Source organism: Lissotriton helveticus, chromosome 11 (assembly GCF_964261635.1).
Source record: "Lissotriton helveticus chromosome 11, aLisHel1.1, whole genome shotgun sequence".
In the NCBI taxonomy this organism is placed as follows: Eukaryota; Metazoa; Chordata; class Amphibia; order Caudata; family Salamandridae; genus Lissotriton; species Lissotriton helveticus.
Genome location: NC_136072.1, coordinates 582922286 through 582941461, shown reverse-complemented (window position 1 = coordinate 582941461; position 19176 = coordinate 582922286). Strand labels below are relative to the sequence as shown.

The 19176-nt window shown below is 44.2% G+C and overlaps 1 protein-coding gene across 1 annotated transcript in view; it reads right to left on the bottom strand.

Moving 5' to 3' along the window:
* The window catches only part of DMTN (dematin actin binding protein), a 229450-nt gene that overhangs the window by 84254 nt on the left and 126020 nt on the right, over nucleotides 1-19176 (bottom strand). Inside the window, exons 4-5 of the mRNA XM_078666358.1 lie at nucleotides 4697-4771; nucleotides 2059-2214 (exon numbers count right to left, since the gene is read on the bottom strand). Coding sequence (XP_078522484.1) covers nucleotides 2059-2214; nucleotides 4697-4771 — 231 coding nt within the window. The remainder of the gene's footprint in view (nucleotides 1-2058; nucleotides 2215-4696; nucleotides 4772-19176) is intronic.

The window sequence follows — 19176 nt, the reverse complement described above, 5'->3', positions numbered from 1 at the left end:
GTGAATCGCTCGGTAAAGTATGATTCCTAAATATCAAAGCTAGAATATTGAGGTATCAAAATATCGAGGACAAAAAACTGAATCCCAAATATTGAAAGTTAAGTATAGATTTTCTATACCTAACTTCATATATATATAACTTGACAATACATATACCTTCAAGATACAAAGAGGTGGAGTTAGAAGTAGTAAATGTATACCTCCTATATATGCCCTTATCTTTCGATATTGTGCTCTTTAATATTTTGTCCATGATATTCTTGCACCATGATATTCAGAGTCGCTATATGTAGTAGTATAATCAGTCAACAATGGTGGGATAGCGGCAAGTGAGGTGAAGCATCGGACGCTGTTTGCTTAAGCTGACTTAAGGGTAACCACAAGACCTAGTGATGTGGGTACCAAGAGGTTTTCTCATCTTGATAAACTCAGACCCAGTTTCAAATGTAGCTGGTAGGGTGAGCAGCAGATTCCTCATTAACGTTCCAGAACAGCTGCTTGCACCCCGTGTCATGGGCTGCAAGAAGTCGTATGCTAGTGTTGGACAATTAACAAAGAAAGGATATGCAATAATGGGTTCAGTGGCTTGCTTTGATTATTTCAAGGATCTCTAAAAATGTCTTAAAGTTGAGGTCACATGCCCTTTCCTCACTCAATGGTAACTCAAAATGTGTCTTGTTACCCATTTAACTCCCTAAGTCGAATTCCCATCCTCCTTGTTGTATGTATTGACCATTTAGAGAATGTATGCCATTGTTGGAACCCCAAGAGTGATCCCAATAGGCAGAGCCCATCCAGCAACACATGGCATAAATATAATAATGCAGTATCTGGGTTCTTACCAGGAGGAGTCAATGACAAACTCCATTCACAAATGGTAACTTTTAATTAGTAAATGAAGCCCTCAGACTGTCTCACCCTGTACAAGGGGTTCCATGTTAAAATATAAATTGCAAAAACATATTTAGAAAAAAACACATATTCCTAGACAAGTAATGTCAAAAATTACAAACTAATTTCCTACATATTTTAGGCTTAGGTTAATATACTTTTCTTACTTCCGTCCTACCATATTTTGGGCCAAGGATTTGGTTGTAGGATTAGGTGGACATGTTTGTGGGGACATATTTAAGCAGGGCATTTATTGTGCATAGTAAGCTGCTTGTCTATACTTTTCTACAATGTTTTTGGATTCATTTTTTTCCTCGTGCTACCATACCTTGCATGCATATGTGTATCTCTTTTCTACACAGAATTCTAAAACTGCTAAGATCATACAAAAAGATCCTGGAGAAATGAGAATTCAGCACTTTTCTTCTCTTCTTGAAAATCCTGCGGAGCATATCCTCACAACTACTCCTGAGATACAGGAAGACAACAAGCAAATAATACAACCAATCTTGTGGCGGAGAGGGCTGCAGCCCAGTCGTGGAGAGAAGTCTGCCTCTGTGACTAGGGCGAGGATATTGACCATGAAACAAAATGATTTTAGCTGCCATCACACTGCCTGCTGTGCTAAAGCATCTTTCAGGATCACCGCAGTTTTCTTTCTTCTTTTCTTAGGACCAATCAGGCATGGTAATGCATATACATTCTGTACCATGTATTTTTAATCTGCTTGCCTACTTGTAATGTGTGCACATGAAATTTTAGCTGGGCTCATTACTTCTTGCAAAAGACTTACAAACGTTTACTATGAGGTTACACATACTATGCAGGTGTAATGTCTATAAATTCACTTTTTATATCAACAACCGCTGCTATTGTGACTAGATGCTGACTTCCTTGTCAGTGGCCATCTATGTTGCCAAAATGGAGAGTTGGCTGAAGATGTAGCTGTGGTTAGGGTTCATGTACAAATCCAGGAGTAGAGATCTACAAGTTCTGGACACCATGTCATGGTAGTTGAGGGGCCTGACTGGTGTATCTCATTGAGCTCATCCCAGGGAAAGGTGCCATGTCCTTCGTTTAATACTGTGGTATCACCATGATGGTTTACAGAGACTCACCGCAAACCTGCTGATCATTCTGATCCCGATAAGGGGAAGGTTAACCTACCTCTCGACTCCGAGGCATCTCTGTGTGCTCCAGGATAGAGTATGTGAAGTGGGGCTCGTAGATCATTAAATCAGGGCGCTCAATGTCCAGGATTGCCTTGTCCTTTGGAATAGCGGCCAGGTCCTTATACCCCAAAACCTTATTGTCCATTTTAGCCTGAAAGAGAGAAGGCTTCGTTAAACCAACACAGTACTATGTAAAGTTGAAAACAGCTTGACAAAGGTACATGCACTGATCGGTCACATGATCCAATATATTGGTGGTGAATGCAAAACGTCGGGAAATTTTAACCACTTTCAGTGCACTGTTCTGTGTGAAACTTCTCTTCCAATATGGGTGAATATACATCAAAATATCCATACCTGACTTGATTGTTTAATGCATATGTGGAAAAATAATGTATGATTTTTTGCACTTTCCTAACGGACTGATTAAAAACTTGTCGACTGGCCAGTCAAATGATGGGATCTCCGCAGTACAGGTGGGAATTTTTCACCAAAAGTGCTTTCGCTGAAATGGCAGGAGCACTTTTGATGAAATTACTCAATGCCAACTAGTCTAGCATGCTGTAGTGGAATGACAGACTGGCACACATGTTTTTTTACCTTTCAAAGAAAAGTGTCTATGGAGGCAGGGGTGGTTGTTTCTGGAAAAAGAAGTGTCTATGATGTGTTGTGATTTTTTTTCCAGTGCACTGGGGACACTGATTGTTTTTACCTCCTTGGTCTGCCATACCAAAACAAGGACCCTGGGCAAGAAAATCCGCCTTAGAAACCCCGTCCTAAATAGGGTTGGTCTTCCAGCACCATGGATTTGGGGATTTTGCTGCGGCTAATCCACCGCAAAGATGTGTCCAATAGGAGAAGCGATGAGGATAGGCCATTGGGCATTTAGAACTTTTTGCACCTTTAATCGCAGATTGAGTTGGACGGGACGTTTGCTGAATGTTTTTGGTGGACGCCCACTTACCGTCCATCTATAAATGAGGCCATAAGTCTTTTTTATAAGATGGATTAATGATTTCCATGTTTAAATCTTTTCAGTCGGTTTTACTAAAAGAAAAATACTTGTCTTGAAATAATTTTGACACTAGTATTATATTCCTATCATATAGACATAGTTTACCAGGCAATAGATATTTGTACCAGTCATCTCCTACGATTCCTAACCTGAAAGAAAAAACACGCACTTTCGACAGATCTAGAAGAGAAAAAATTATCAGCAGGACTCAGCCTGCACACCCCAAAATGGCGTCATGAAATTTGTGCGCATTGGGCATCCATTCACCCCCACCTTCGATTTCCATCTGCACAGTGTGATTATTCATTTCCAGTGTATTCATGGTTGATGGCATGTACATTTGTAATTATGTTCACACTTGCGAAATGGGATTTTAGTTTTAATCATAGGTGTACATTTTACATAAACATGCACCAAAAAATATTCATCTGATCCAAACAGGCATTGAAAAGTCACAAACTGGTTTTGTTCCCTACAGGCCACATGCTCGATCTCTTCTCAGAAAGAGGGAATGTCCTAATTATAAACATGAGATTGTGGCAGCAACAAGATTTTCCACCTTGTGTGCAAGAGAGATAAGAGGCTTACAAAAAACACACTGCACGAAGCCCACGCTCATCGGAACAACTTTACATCAGCGCTAGCTACTTTTTGAAGAGAGTAAAGTTTTGGCTTCTCGATCAGTAAACAAGAGCAAATGTATCCGGGTGATGTATTAAACTGGTCAGACTCCTTACTCTGAGCTTCAAGATGGGTCATGGTGTCTGATATGCTAAATTAAAGGTTGTAAATATTGTCTTACATCAATATTGTGGCCTAAATATCGTTTACAAAATTTTACTCTATTGGGTTTCCGAAAAAAATCAATAACTATTTTTAAAAAAATAGAGTCGTCTAGGGCACAGTGGGAGTTGGGCATGCCCTCACTGCATTGGTGGATATAGCTCTTTCCTTGATTTCCAGTTAGGAGAGCTCAGAGACCCCCCATTCCACCGCAACACCACATTCAAGTAGCGACATTTCCAACAGCTATGTAATAAAAAAAAGGGGGCATGCATATAGGACAAGGCAGAAAAAACGCACAGATTTGAAACTGCCAATCACCTTCTAAGATTCTCTTGCACACTATGTCCACATCCTATTGCGACATGAGTCACTTCTATCCTTCGTGACTGGATACCAAACATAACATTGCTGAACCCATCTATATGCCTAGGTACCAACGAGATTGCATTGTACGCTGCACTCAGCACTTCCATAGCCAAACTGGTATTTTACATGTTGCCTGCAACTTACATCCTGCCAAGATGTCTAATTCATGTAACTTTTTACTTGTTCCTGACCATTGTTTATTGTGCACCTCAACTGTATTATGTTTGTATTCTTTTGTACAGTTACCTAAAATATTTTTAGGGATTATGTATGCACTCTAGAAAAATCGACTTCCCTAAATATATAAACAGATAAATAAATAAATAAGTATGTTGTTCCCTCAGAGATGTTGCACAACTGCTGTGTAGTCTCCCCGGATGCTGAGTTCCGCATCTGAGCATGCGCAGTTACAGGAATCTGTACATTTAATAAAGAGAGCTGGGTAAAAAAAAAAAAAAAAACTTACCACAATGCTTGAAGGAGATCCGGGCACGCTGGGGCCCCGAGACGAGCCGACGCTCCCTGGGGAGGTCAGGGTTTGCTACAAAAAACAAAAGGGAGCGTGGTCAGTACCAAAGGGATGTATTTTTCGAAAACGTCTGTGCAAGGAAGCTCAGGCAGAGCAGGGTCATGTTGTGCATGCAGTTTATAAAAGCCAAGCGTGTGCTCAAATAAAACAAGAGCCAGAAGAGCAGGGTTTTACCGGTTGGTGACAGTTTCAGTCAGGGACTGTACAAGGATTTTCAGTGATCCAAAAACATTTTCAGTTAAGAATGTTACCAGCTGCCTACGAAAGATGCTTATTTGCAGGACTTTTGTTATAATTTGATATCTCTTAATCATGGCTGGCTTTAGCGCTGGTGGGCCCCGGTGCGACGTTGGCACCCCCACAAACCCCTCCCAAACTACTAGGCCTGGGTTGTGAACTCCGCTCCATTTGCTGAGTTTTCAGTGTTTTCTACACTCTGCGCTCTGTGGAACTCGCGAAGTGCAGAAAACTCTGATCTGCATAGCAGAACAGAGTTTTCCCCCGCTCGTGCTCACCAACAGTAAGTTGTCGAGCGTGAGCTGCCGCATGGGTAGAACTATGTGGAGTTTTTTTGTCACTTCATGTTTGCGGAACTCCGCACTGGCCTACAAACGACCTCCTCCTAGGATTCCCTCACTACCACCCAGCAAATGTGCCCCTTGACTCTCTATATCCCCTGTCTCACATACATTTGATTTGTTCTAAATCATTGGTAAAGGCTAGCATTACTAATTCACTCAGCTATCCACATAAAATACAGATCTGTTCTTTGCAGCAGGCATATTCATGCTCTGTGCTACTTTATGGCAAGTCAACACTGCCACTAGACAAACTCCGATCTCTCCCACTAGCAGGAATATTCATAACAAGAGCTGCCTTGACTTTTTTATTGCTGCCTGAAAGTTGGACACACAAGGAACTCTGCAGCAGGTGTTTTTAAAATATAAGCAATTGCCAAACACATCTTTTCAGGTGAGCACCCACTGCGGCTGCACCAGTCGCACTGCCCTAAAGCCGGTCCTACTCTTATTGATGACGCCTTAAGGCAGCACCTTTACCGTGTCCTAGGGAAGCACTGGATTCGGCCTCAGTAGGACGGTGGGTGGTTGAATGGGAACAGCGATAGGACTGCCCTCTCACCCTAAGAGTTAATCCTAGCAGGATGGAGGCTGGCAACTCTCATCGATGCTCTTCAGCGATATAGGCATTTCACATTGGATAGTGACTGTTAGTGTAACATTAAAAGTGGGAAGAAACTTTGCAGGTGAATTTGGTGCAAGGCTTGATCAGCACTCAGCATTGTGGTACTTTGAGCCATCTTCATATACACCACTCAAAATTCTCTTTCTTTTTTCGTAGTCAATTACAGTATATTTCCCCAAGATATTCTCTGACACATGTTTCGCTGTAGTGTCAGCGTATCAGAGAAAATATCAATTTCTTTCAACAAAGTATTTTTTTACAAAGAAATTGTATGTGAGGTGCACATTGAACATGAGATAAAAACGTTATTTCTCTCTGAGGAGCTGAAACTATAGCAAAATACATGTTCAAATGACTAACTGCAAAAAACAGTATCTGACTCACGAGTGTGAAGTTGACTCAAAGTACCAATTGCTCAGTGGATATAGAGTCTGAAAGTAACAAGAATCATCGTGAAAACAATGATGCCAAAAAGTGAAATTGCTCTGATCGCTCCCATTTTAAGTGTCTTGTTGAATATATGAGCAGTATATACCTACATAAAGGAAACTTTACTTGACCGGTAAAGGTGAGGAAGACTCCAAGCACCATAATGCTGACCAGTAATCAAGCCGGAACTAACGATGTTAAGTCAAAAGTAATAAAACCATAACGTGACGTAACCAACCTGCTTCCCCACCACCCTGTGTTATTGTCACTGTGATGTACTATTAGGCAAAAGTGATAAGGATTCTTGAAGTTGAAGAATTTGACTTTACAATGTTAAGCCAGAACCACAGACAAAGTCATTGGTTCTGGCTTTGGCTGCCACACATTTGGCTTCACCAATGCTTGTTTTGCCATGGCTTCTCTAAACTTTACTTTTACGGGATCTGTGGGGCCTCCGCTAACATAAAATATAAACACTGACTGACAGAAAAAATATGTTTTACTTTAAAAAAACACATTTTAATAGTGGTTCCTGGCACTGAACAGAACTACTTTGTGTGCCGATGTGCTTCTTATGAAAAAGCAGAACGTTGTCACTCATAGTGAAGTTAGCCAGTGGCTGAAGTGGGCTGACCCACTGCACCATACCGCATTCTATAGAGAGCAGAAGAAATATGTAAATGACACAATAACAGACCAGTGGATGAAGAGGGCTGACTAAAAATCCATGTAAGCAAGTATATTATATCTGTGGTTTTGGTAAAAATCCGGTCTTGGCTAATACCAGTCCAAAACAAGCATTGAAAATGCAATAGGTCTCGCCTTTGATTAAGTTAAAGTCATTTGCTTAGCTAATGGTATTGTTTAGCAAAGCCAATGGCTTTAACTTAATAAAAGGCGAGGCCTATTGCATTTTCAATGGTTGTTTTACACTTGAAGCCATAGTGAAATAAAGTCCTTTACAGAGAATCACACCACGTCAGTCAACTGCAGAAGTTTGGATTAGGATGCATGATGGCAAGTAAAACAAGTTAAAAAAAAAAACACTGGGAGGGGGGAGGAGAAACACGAGAGACGGCCTGCGGCCGTCAAAGGGAAAGTTTTTGAGTGTAAGCTCACCCAGCAATTAGAAGGCACTGTGTCACACCGAAAGTAAAACAGGGGCCTTTGAAGTGAAGCTTCACTTCAAAGGTGTGGGAGGAGTGCGGCTCGGCTGAGCCAGAGCGCACGCTGGGGGAAGCTTGTGGGGCGGAGCGGGAAGAGCTGCAGGGGAACAGATGGCTGGCGATTTGATGCTGTGCACGCGCATTTTAGGTCAATGCGCTTGCGCATTGACCTAAAAGCGCACGGGCACAGCATCAAATCGCCAGTTAGTTAAAGTCTGTTTAAGCCCCTATAGTCTCGCTCCGCTCAATGCGCATGCGCATTGACAGGTCGCGAGACCTAAAAAGGACTTACTACAGCTTTTTCTTGTGCCTCAATTTTGGAGTAGTACCTCTAGCCTAGTGGCTACCTTTTTGCGTGTAAATCTACCTTAATGTTTCTCCTGTATCCCAGTCTTTTTAGCCAGTCAACATTGCATTCCGGATGTTGTAGTTTTCCTTTCACCATTGTAATAATGGGCTCAAAAGATCGAGCATGCAAAGTGACATTGCTTGGTGTTAACGGTTGACTGCAGGTGTCACCCATTAAATAGAGTCACTTTGCAGCTATCCATTTAAATTACTACCCATGTTGCATCTACCACTTTAAAACACAGCAATGCCCCATGCGTGCTCAGGGGCACAAGAAAGGCCTGAACAGCCATGGAATGCAGGGATCAGTGCTTAATTTGTCAAATAAAATTAGTGCATGAGCCCAACATTTTTCTTCCAAGTCCACCGCCAGCACTGCTGAATGCCTAAGTTGCCTAAGACAAAGGCTACCTACTTTTGGTTCATCCTCATGTCTCTTTTAACCACCACCCTACACTTCCTTTCTCTTTATCTCATTCGTTCGGGTTCATTTGAACCCCCTTCATATTTTTTCAATGTTTCCTTATCTTTCTCAACTTCCTTTCTCAGTTTTATGCCTTTCTCTGATTCAAAATGAAATGTTTAAAAATAAGTCTAGTGCCACAAATTAGAGCTGGTGCCCATCATCTGCAAACACCTGCACTAATTAAGAGCTGCACTCAGCTCTCCACCTCTTGAAAATAAAAGAACACTGGGCCATGATATAGCAGCCTTAAATTACCCTAACACAAAATAAATGCATCCAGTCAGTGGACCAGTCAGATTGCTTAGGTCACAAAACAAAAGCAAAAGTCTCCTGATCACAAACAAAATGTTTTGTTTTAAGGATGAGAACCATCACCCACCCTTCGGTGGCATGATTCATCATAGGGATCCTCGTCACACCACTGTCCAGTGGGTGGGGGTGTGGGCTACAACTCCCATTTTTTGAGGAGCTCTTAAAGTTTTTTTACAAAATACTAAGTGTGTGTGGGAATAGCAGAGTGTAGTCTGATCAGCATATAGTTTAAAAATATATCTTGGTGAAGTTAAAACAAATTTTGATTCAATCTCCCCAAGGAGTCTATTAAAAAATGTGGGTGATCTGACTTCAACTCAGTTGTGATACCTGGGTCAACATGTTTCTGCTAATCTCATACCCTACTAACAGATGTACGGCATTTATCAGGACCAAAATATGTGATAATAAAAATGTTGATATTATGAAAGAACATACAACCAATGGACCACATACAATGATATGTTTGCCACTGTTGTAACCCACAAAAGTCAGGTTTCAGGCTTCAGCTCACAGACAGTGGCGTAAAGAACCCTGAAGGGGTCCCCCTGTGAAATACATGCAGGGGCTCCTCCACACTCCGGACCCAGTCCAAAGCTCTCAAGCCAGGGGTCTGCCTGTGCCAGAGGGGGCTTTTGTTACCCCACTGCTCACAGACCCTCAGACAGTGTAATCACAGGGCCAAACCTGCCCAATGTCTCACCAAAGGAGTCTGACTGGGTCTCTAGGAAACGTTTGCTTTTGTTTTGTGACCTATCCATGTGACATGCCCCCTCTGACTGGATGCATTTATTTTTTGTTTGGATGACTGATTGGGAGTAATGCAGCAGCAGTCAATAAACACTCCCTTAAGACCCCTTTTGTGTTAAGAGAGAGCCTAAAAATACTGGCATGTGAACTGTCGGAATATCCCACTTTTTATACGCTCCATGCCCATTTGCCCTAATAAAACCACGCACCGTTCCCTCAACCACTGCCCTCCAAGATCTATCTACTTGGATTTTTAGGCTACCTCACAAACCCACCTACTTTTAGGTTAATCAGATCTCTCCCCAGTTAGGATCCCGGTGGTCCATTTCCATCACCTTGATGTCATCTTCACTTACCCCCTCCCTCCTCATTGCCACTCGCAGAGTTAAACAACTTATACCCAGGGGCACTGGCACTGACATTATACAACTCAAAGTCTATGCTGTTTTCCACATAAGTATGCACGTACAGCACTTGCCACATTATTTGCACACAAAAATGGTTTATATTACAAAGGCATCACAAGTTACAAAAAAACGTGTTGTGCTGTGCAGTGGTGCTCTGAAGTGGCAGACCCTTTGCTAAGAATAACTAGTCACTTTTCAGCTTCTGATTGCTGCATTCGGATTCTACCTGGCCAGGAAGTATTAATCTGTGTTAAAATAACAGATCCTACTTTCTGTCAAGATGATATATGTTGTCAGATCTGTCCTGCATTTTCACAAATCTAATCCCACAGATTTCAATGGCTTTTTCAGACGTATTTAGAAGTCATCAAATGCTCTCTCAAATGTCCTTCTGAATATGTTCAGAAAGTGCGCCTCTTATCTCATGTCTGCAACTACATGTCGTTAGTGTTCACACAGATGCTCTAAACTTAAATTGTGTGGTAATTGTCTAAAAGAATACAATGAATTCATTTACCCAATTTAGGTTGAGCACAGAGAAGCGGCAGTATTTTTGATGATCACTAGATGGCAATGTTCGTTTACATATCAGGGAGTTGCCGCCGAACACGAGGCAAGGACTTGAACACGAGGTTTATTTCAAAATCATAACTGGAACCTCATTTTTTTATATATCTGGAGTCATATCCTCATACTCACAAAAAACACCGTTGTTGGGTACTTTTGTGCTTTTAAAGATTAAAAGAATTGGAGAAAACCCCTGTCTCTGGGGCATATTACCAAGGGTGGCGATATTGAATTATCGCCACTTTAGCGGCCGTTTTCGGCCGCTAAGCGACGATAATTCCATCGTCCTATTACCAAGCTGTCGCTAACACCAGGTAGCGACAGCTTGTAGGCGATAGCGAGCGGTTTGGGGCCCGCTTTGCATGTCAGCGATATTTATCGCTAATGACATGCAAAGTGGGAGTACCCAAACGGTTAGCGACTGAAAGCAGTCGCTAACCTCGCTATCGCATATTACCAAGAAATGCGAAGCGATGGAAATATTCACGCTAACGCGAATATCGCCAAACGCTAACGCCTGCAAATACCAGTTCTTAGCCATGTTATCCAATGGGAGGTGGATAACATGGCTAACAGCATTTGCACGCTAATGCCTGAACACCGCTTATTTTCCAGCAATATTCATGCTAACGCCTGCAATATTATCGCTTTTGAGATAAACGTTGGTAATAGGACGTTCTCTCAGCGATAATATTGGGCGAAGCGCGGCGTAAAAAAAACTAACGCTAAGCTCAGTTAGCGATAAATATCGCTAACTGTTGGTAATATGCCCCTCTATTTTTGAGTGAAAGTACAACCCGCATTTGTTGCGTTTGTATGTATCTGCGTGTGCAGGCCTGGCCTTGCCTGGCCTTTTATAACCACATAACGAAAATAGTGGGAAACATCCTTTACAACGCAACTTTTACCACGCAGTGCTTTTACATCGCAACTTTTACAACGCAAACCATTACAACGCATTGCGCTGGGGGGCGCTCTAGGTTAGGGAATAGATTTAATTTACTATCCAACACTTTCCCTACTATCCACGGGGACTGGAGTTGGAATAGTAAATTAAACTATTCACTATCCAGCACCCTAAAGCGCTATGCGTTGTAATGGTATGCGTTGTAAAAACTGCGATGTAAAAGCATGCGTGGTAAAAGCATGCGTTGTAATGTCATACATCCCAAAAATAGTACAACACGAAGATTTCTTTTTTTTCCAAGATGTATTTAATGCTTTTCATACTAGGCAGTATTTTAGTGGCGGGTTATTTAAGAGGTGCACAGTGCTAACAATGGTTTACTTCGTCTGTAGAAAAATGTGCTGGCAGTGGCACCTGATGACATTTGAAAGTGGTGAGGCGTAAAAGTTGTGACTGAGTGCACTGTGGGGAACAAGCCAGCCCAACAGGCATTAGGGGGATTGGGAAAGGGGGGGGGGGGGCTCCCCCTCCCTCACCCGAGAAAATTTTGAAAAAAGAGTGGCCAAATGGTGCATTTTGAAGCAAATTTGAGAAAGTAAGAAGGCATAAAGCAATTCCGAAAGTCTAGTTATGACAGCAGACTTACCTACAAAGGCCATGGATCATGAAGGCCCCGTGGAGTGGGGGAGGGGGGCTTCAGGACTTTTAAATTACACCCAGTGCTTTAAGTGAAACCGATCCAATGGCTACCTCGAGCCCTAACCTTTCAAAGAGAGCCAGGCTCCTGTGGAGTGACAGATTGTATCTGTTGCTTGTGCAAAGCGTTTCGAGTCAAGTCCATAAAAAACTGCAAAAATCGTGAGGCATATTATCAAGGACGGGCGTTAAAATTATCGCTGCTTTAGTGGCAGAAAACTGCCGCTTACGCTGCGATAATGGGCTTATCGCCGCTTTAGCGGTTGTTTTCTGCCGCTAAAGCGGCGATAATTTTAACACCCGTCCTTGATAATATGCCCCCGTGTTCTTCTTATGGTCACGAGGTCGAATCCAGCACATGGACGCCAGAAGCCGATAGAAGTGCGGGGCATATTATCAAGAAACGGCCCGATAGTGGGCTTGATAATACGCCCTTGTGAATTACCATAGAAGCCCATGTTCTGGTGTGAACATGGGCTTCTATGGGAATTCTCTACAGCATATTATCAAGCCCATTATCGCTGCTTTAGTAGCAGTTGTCTGCCGCTAAAGTGGCGATAATGTTAACGCCGTACTTGATAATATGCCCCTACGTTTTTTAAAGCTATAATAAAACACACATTTATTTAATGCCTCGGCAAGAACGTTATTGAACATAAAAAACTAAAATCTTGCTGTATTGTGCTACCTCTTGTCACAAATTTCGTCACAGCGGCGCCTCTGTGGAAACATCGAGCTTGTTGGACGGCCCCACCGAGCGAGATTCCTTTTCTATAATTAATGTCTGTAAGGCCCAGAGGTAAAAACACGGTGAACTGGATATAGGCGCACTGACAATTCCTAAACAATATCTAATTCCCTATGCTCTCTAATTAAATTGTGCTCTTTTAGCTTTCCATTATCTAAAATGCTTATCGTATCTAAAATAATCACCATGTGCATCTGTTCCAACTGGAACACAAAGTACATAAAACTGATTAAATAACGACTTTAGATAAAGAGGCATCTGGGCAAAAACAGCATTCTGTTTATATACAAACTGAGCATTATCAGGTATTTGGCACACAGCGCGGAGACTGGTGCATCTTTGATCAATACTCTTTTAACTAAATATCAATGGGAGTTACATTACTTAATGCAGGTTGCTATTTGAAAATGTATTTGTGTTAGCTATGCATAGCGCTACGCGTCACCGGGACCACTTCAGAGAGGATGTATGACATTACAACGCATGCTTTTACATCGCATGCCTTTACAACGTGGTTTTTACATCGCAAACCTTTACAACGCATAGCGCTTTGGGGTGCTGGATAGTGAATAGTTTAATTTACTATTCCAACTCCAGTCCCCGTGGACACTAGGGAAGGTGTTGGATAGTAAATTAAACGTATTCCCTATCCTAGAGCGCCCCCCAGCGCAATGCGTTGTAATGGTTTGCGTTGTAAAAGTTGTGTCGTAAAGGCACTGCGTGGTAAAAGTTGCTTTGTAAAGGATGTTTCCCCTTCAGAGATTCACTACAGGACGGCAAAAAACAGGGAAATTAAGTCCAAGCTCACTTGCATTCATGTATTGGACTTACAACAGTTAAATAGAACCAATCCCACCAACCGCTAACACCGCACAACCCTTGGAACAACTACGTTTATTTTTAATAAAATGAAAATTGTAATAAGTTTGCAAAAACAAACACAGTTTGCAGTTGGAAATGCTCAAGTATTTACCGATAGACTTTTGTTGACACCAGATCCCTCCATTCCAGATAGGCCAAATGGAGATGCAGCATGTGATGTAATGCAAAATTATAAGGGCCACGTTTTCATGCTCATTGAACCAGCGGGGGTGAGTTTGGGTTCGGTAAGGTTTGGGGGTTGTCATTGCTGTTATTAACCAAATCTTACCGAACTCAACCTCACCTCTTCGTCATTTCTGGTCGTATCCTGCTTCTTCCCATTCTCCCCACTAAACTTTAACTCCTGTCTGCCGGTGCCCCTTCCTTTATCTATTTCCACTGTTGTGCCACCTACTTTACTTTTGCTCAGTGGCTGGCTGTTGTTAGTCGCTTGACCAAAGTAGTGTTGTGTCGTCCACTCCTTAACTTATCCGGATCGTGACTGTGAGTGACTTGAGCCTGCCTTTCGCTCACCAAGAGGGAGATACAGAAAACTGGCCGATCAGCTTAGCGATGGCAGAAATGACCAATCACTGCATGGCTTCACAATAGGCTATTACAGTGATTGGTCATTGCTCCTTGGGAAGATACTCCCACCCCGCAGTGCCAAGTCTGCATACTAGATTGCACCAAAGACCTACACTAGGCCTGGCAACCGCATCCTTCAGCCAATCATAACGCTGCTCTCTTGATGTACACAGCATGAGAGCAGCACCAGGATTGGCGGGAGCAGGCAAACTCACTGCTCATTAAGTGACTGGACGTCTGCGGTTTTTAACAACCCCACTCACTCAATGTGCAGTACAGAGAAGCCTGCAGTGTGCATGTCTTTAAAATATACATTTAAATCATAGTTTTACCTAAACGTTTCCAAAATATTAAGGCATACAGAAGCAGAATGTTAGTTATGTTATGGTAGTAGGGTACTTTTATAGCGCACGGCTACTCCGAAGAGTGTCCCGGCGCTAAAGACCGTCACCGACCCAGAGTGGAAGGCAGAAAGGGAGGGGAACTGAGAGCAGAATGAGAAGAATCACTGCGTGAACAGCAAGGTCTTCAGATCCTTCCTGAAGGCCAGGAGATTGGTGTTGGATCTGAGAGACAGCGGAAGAGCGTTCCATAACCGGGGGGCAAGATGTTTAAAAGACCGACCCCCGCATCGCGCCCGTCGGATCACCGGGTTGACGGCCCTAGCCTGGGTGGCAGAACGCAAAGATCTAGAAGGTAAATAGAAACTGATGCGTTTCCGAAGATAACAAGGGCCAGTACTGTGAAGGGCTTTAAAGGCGATGGTTAGGGCCTTAAAGGTGGTTCGCTTCTTGATGGGCAGCCAGTGAAGAGTTCTAAGAAGATCACTGGCCCTGGCTCTCCTGGAAAGTCCGAAAATAGCCTGGGCTGCGGAGTTTTGCACTACCTGAAGACGCGCTAACAGGAAGTCCGGGAGGCCTAGATAAAGTATATTAGAATAATCTAGGCGCGAGCCTATCAGGGCCTGAACCGTGATTCTTCTATGCTCTAAAGAAAGAAGAGGCAAAAACTTCCTCAGCATCTTCAAGATCGCAAAACACCTGCCGGCCAGACCAGCCACCTGAGTTTTAAAAGAGAGGCTGTTATCAATCTGGATACCCAGATTTTTGGCAACCCCTGAGTTGCTGGTGGGAGGGAACATGGCAGGAGGCCACCACTCCCTCCACCCAGGAACCACGGGGCAGCCGAAAAAAAGTACTTCGGACTTATTGGAGTTGCACTTGAGGCAATTATGACTGAACCAGTCAAATATTGCCCCAAGGCAGCCCCGAATGGATGTCCCGTCAAAGTCGCAGCCCTTATCGCACGTGAACAGAAGTTGTGTGTCGTCCGCGTACGACACGATCTGGGCTCCACAGCCTTCCGCCAATGCCGCCAGAGGAGTCATATAGATGTTAAAAAGCGACGGGCTCAAAATTGAGCCCTGCGGTTCTCCGACCTCCAAAGGCGGCATCTCCGCAGAATAGGGGGAGGCCCAGACCGTTTGCTGGCGGTTCGAGAGGAAAGACCTAAACCACCGAAACACCGTCCCCCTTAGACCAATCTCCCAGAGTCTAGAGAGGAGACGGTCATGGGGGACGGTGTCGAAAGCCGCAGAGAGGTCCAGCATGACCAACATGGCCCTGCCTCCTCTGTCCAAGGTTTCTTTAATGGCCTCGGTGACCTCGAGCAATGCTGTTTCCGTGCTCATATTGGAGCGAAAACCGGACTGCGACTTATGGAGTATACCATTCGTCTCGAGAAAGTGGGACAGAGTGGCATGAACGTGCTTCTCAACCACCTTTGCAAGCGCTGGCAGGAGGGTCTATAATTGGCGTGAGAGTCCGGATTCAGGTTAGGTTTCTTAAGAATTGGCAGAATAAGGGCCTGTTTCCAAAGTTGGGGAACCTCACCAGTACTGAGGGAGAGATTGAGTATCGGGTTGATTAGATGGTTGAGGCTGGGAGCCATAGACACAAGGAATTTAGCCGGACAGGGGTCTAAAGGGGAACCTGATTTCAATTTGGAGAGGAGGTCCAAGGAAGCCTGTGAGGTCAACAATGGAAAGTTTAAGAGGGTAGGGCCAGCAGAGTTCAGGCAAGAAAGGGGAGGTTGCCAGTTAGAAAAAGTAGACGAGCCCGCCTTTCCAAAGGAGGCCTGGATGGTCCGAATCTTGCTGGCAAAAAAGTCCGCAAGTTCGGTGATCCAGGACTCTGAGTGCATGGTGCTGGGAGTACACCATGGGGGGGAGATGAAGTCCTTAACTATCCTGAAGATTTCTTTACAGGAACTGGAGGCCTCTTCAATCCTGCATGCCAGATAAGACTTTTTGCCAGCTGTAATATCGCGATGGTAGTCTCTGACCATGGCTCTATAGGTTTCCTTCGAGTTGGCGTCGTAGTGCTTACGCCACTCCCTTTCAGCTTTTTTGCAATGCCGTCGCTTCTCGGCTAAGGCCGGCGAGAACCAAGGGGCAGAACCCTTAACTGAGACTGTCCTGTGGGGTCGAGGGGGGTCTAAGACAGCTAACCGTTGAGTCAGCCAGAGCTGTAAAAGCTCGATGTCTGATTCCAGGTTGCCCGTTAGCGGGCATGGGTAGGTGTTGAGAGCCTGCATTAGCATGGCAGGGGAAACCCGGTGGAAGGCTCTGGAGGGGCGTGCTTCACGCCACTGTCCACTGTGGATGCCCTTCTCAGTACAAGGGATCTCAAAGTCCGCTAAGAAGTGGTCAGTCCACAGAACAGGAGCCAGAGAGGCCAGGACTACAGGGACAGTAGAAAATACCTGATCCAATGTGTGACCCTTGCAATGGGTGGAAGACCGAAGATAGGGGATAAGCCCCAAGGAAGAGGTAATATCTTTGAGCTTAATGCTGTCAGGGTCAGTCGCTCTATCCATATGGATGTTAAAGTCGCCTAGGAGCAGACAATGTTTAGACCTGAGGCATAGTGTGGAAATAGCCGAATAGAGCTCTTCAAAGAACGTACCCAAGGGGCCCGGAGGCCTATAGACCAAAAGACCCATACAAGATTGATGGGATGAAAAGGAAAGGGAAAAGGCAAGAACCTCACAGCCGTGAATGTTGTCCGAGGGAAGAATGGAACATGTGATGCGCCTATCAACAACCAAGGCGACACCACCCCCTTTCCCGACGGCTCTGTCCTTACGGAAGATAACATGGCTCTGGGGAATGGCAGTGGCAATATCTGGTCCTGCACCCTCCCCCAGCCATGTTTCAGTTAGGAACAGACAGTTGGCCTTAGAGTCCATCAGGAGGTTGTGAACATCGACCGCATGTTTTCCCAGGGACCTGGTGTTGAGCAGCAAGCATCTTCTGCTGGTAAGGGGGGGACTAAGAGAAGAGACAAGTCCCTTCCCAGGTAGCCAGCCACAGGCCGGACATCTAATAAAGCCTCGCGGAGGTTTAGGGAACACCCTATGACAGATGTTATGGGTGCTCCTCAGGGAGAGCAAAGCATCCCTTGTATAGACTGTCATCCTAGCTCACCTGCCCAGCCCGGCCGCGCCCGGCAGCCTCCGGGACGCTGACGGGCGCAGACGGGCTTTCCTTTGGCGCTCCTTCTGCGCCTCCGCAGCGCGGAGAGGGGGCACCTAGTTTTAAGGCGTCGCGGGCGGTGCTAATCTGCACCACTAGACTGCCGCCTCGTGAGCCAACCTACCCCCAAGATGGCCGCCACAGAACAGCGCGCCCGCAGGTCCCCGAGTACCCTTCAGCACCTCGATGTACCGGCTGAATGGGTAGGGAGACTGTGGGTCGAGCAGCGCGTCACACACACAGAGGTGAGTAGGAGTAAGGAGAGACTAAAGTGCAGAGAGGCCTAAGGTCACCCGGCTTTCAGCCTCAGGTGCCAGCAATGAAAATAAAGTGCAAAGTGCCGAGGATATAGCAGCAGAGGAAAGAGATAGGAATCAGCTCCTAAAATAATTTATCCGCAGAATGGCCATGAAGGAAAAGAAAATAGAAAATTGTACACAAATTCCTATGCAAGTATCAGTGCCTGACCATTTCAGAATCTCAATACATAAAGAAATGCACAGTATTTTTCCAAGAAAAATGTGGCAAACCTACTCCACAGCCTTCTTTCTGGACGCTACTCCTCCTCTCATACTCTTAATCTGTTTGAGGCATCTCTTCCCACCTGTTTCCTTCTACCCATTAGGCTCAGTTGTCTCTTCATTAATTCAGATTGTCACAATCTTCCTTTATCTCTGTTTCGCATTCACCAGTTTACTGAATGCCCAGAGAAAAAGCTGCTTGTTTACCTCTCTGTGCCTGTTCATCCTGGTATGTTGCCAGAAAGCAGTTGTCAGAATGTGTCTGAAATAAATATTGCTTGCCAAAATATCACCTGATTGGATGAGTAATACAAATTCTACATATAGTTGAATGATGTTTTGCAAACTATATTTGGGACTCAATATTTATTTAGGGCCATATTGCAGTATACGTTATTCTGAGATGCCACCGTTAGCTTTTTCTAGCTATCTCTAGAAGCTGGACCCCTCAAACTGGTTGCACATTACAAACAATAAACAATTACAACTTTGTATGTTTGCCTCTTGACTTGGGTTGTGTTACTCCTATCCATGATAGCCTGTTTAAGTCCATTAGCGGCCATTTTTTAGCTCCAGGCTATATAAAGCAAAAAAGTACCCAAAAAGCACTGAGGTGGTACAATGAAGACTGCAAAAAAGCCAGAGAAGACCTGGGTAGGGCCATAAAGGGTGGCAATTTGGATGCAGTTCGTTGTGGCAGACAGACCTACAAAAGAGCAATTCTTAAGGCCAAAAGAATTTGGGACGAACATCGATGGCAGAAGCTTAAGGAAGCAAGTGAGAAAAAGAATTCCAGATTATTCTGGATTCTTATTAAATGGGGTAGAGGGGGGAAGGCTGAACAACCGGAAAACTATGTCACTCAAAAAGGCTGGATTGATTATTTCAGACCACAGTATGCGTCTAATCATGT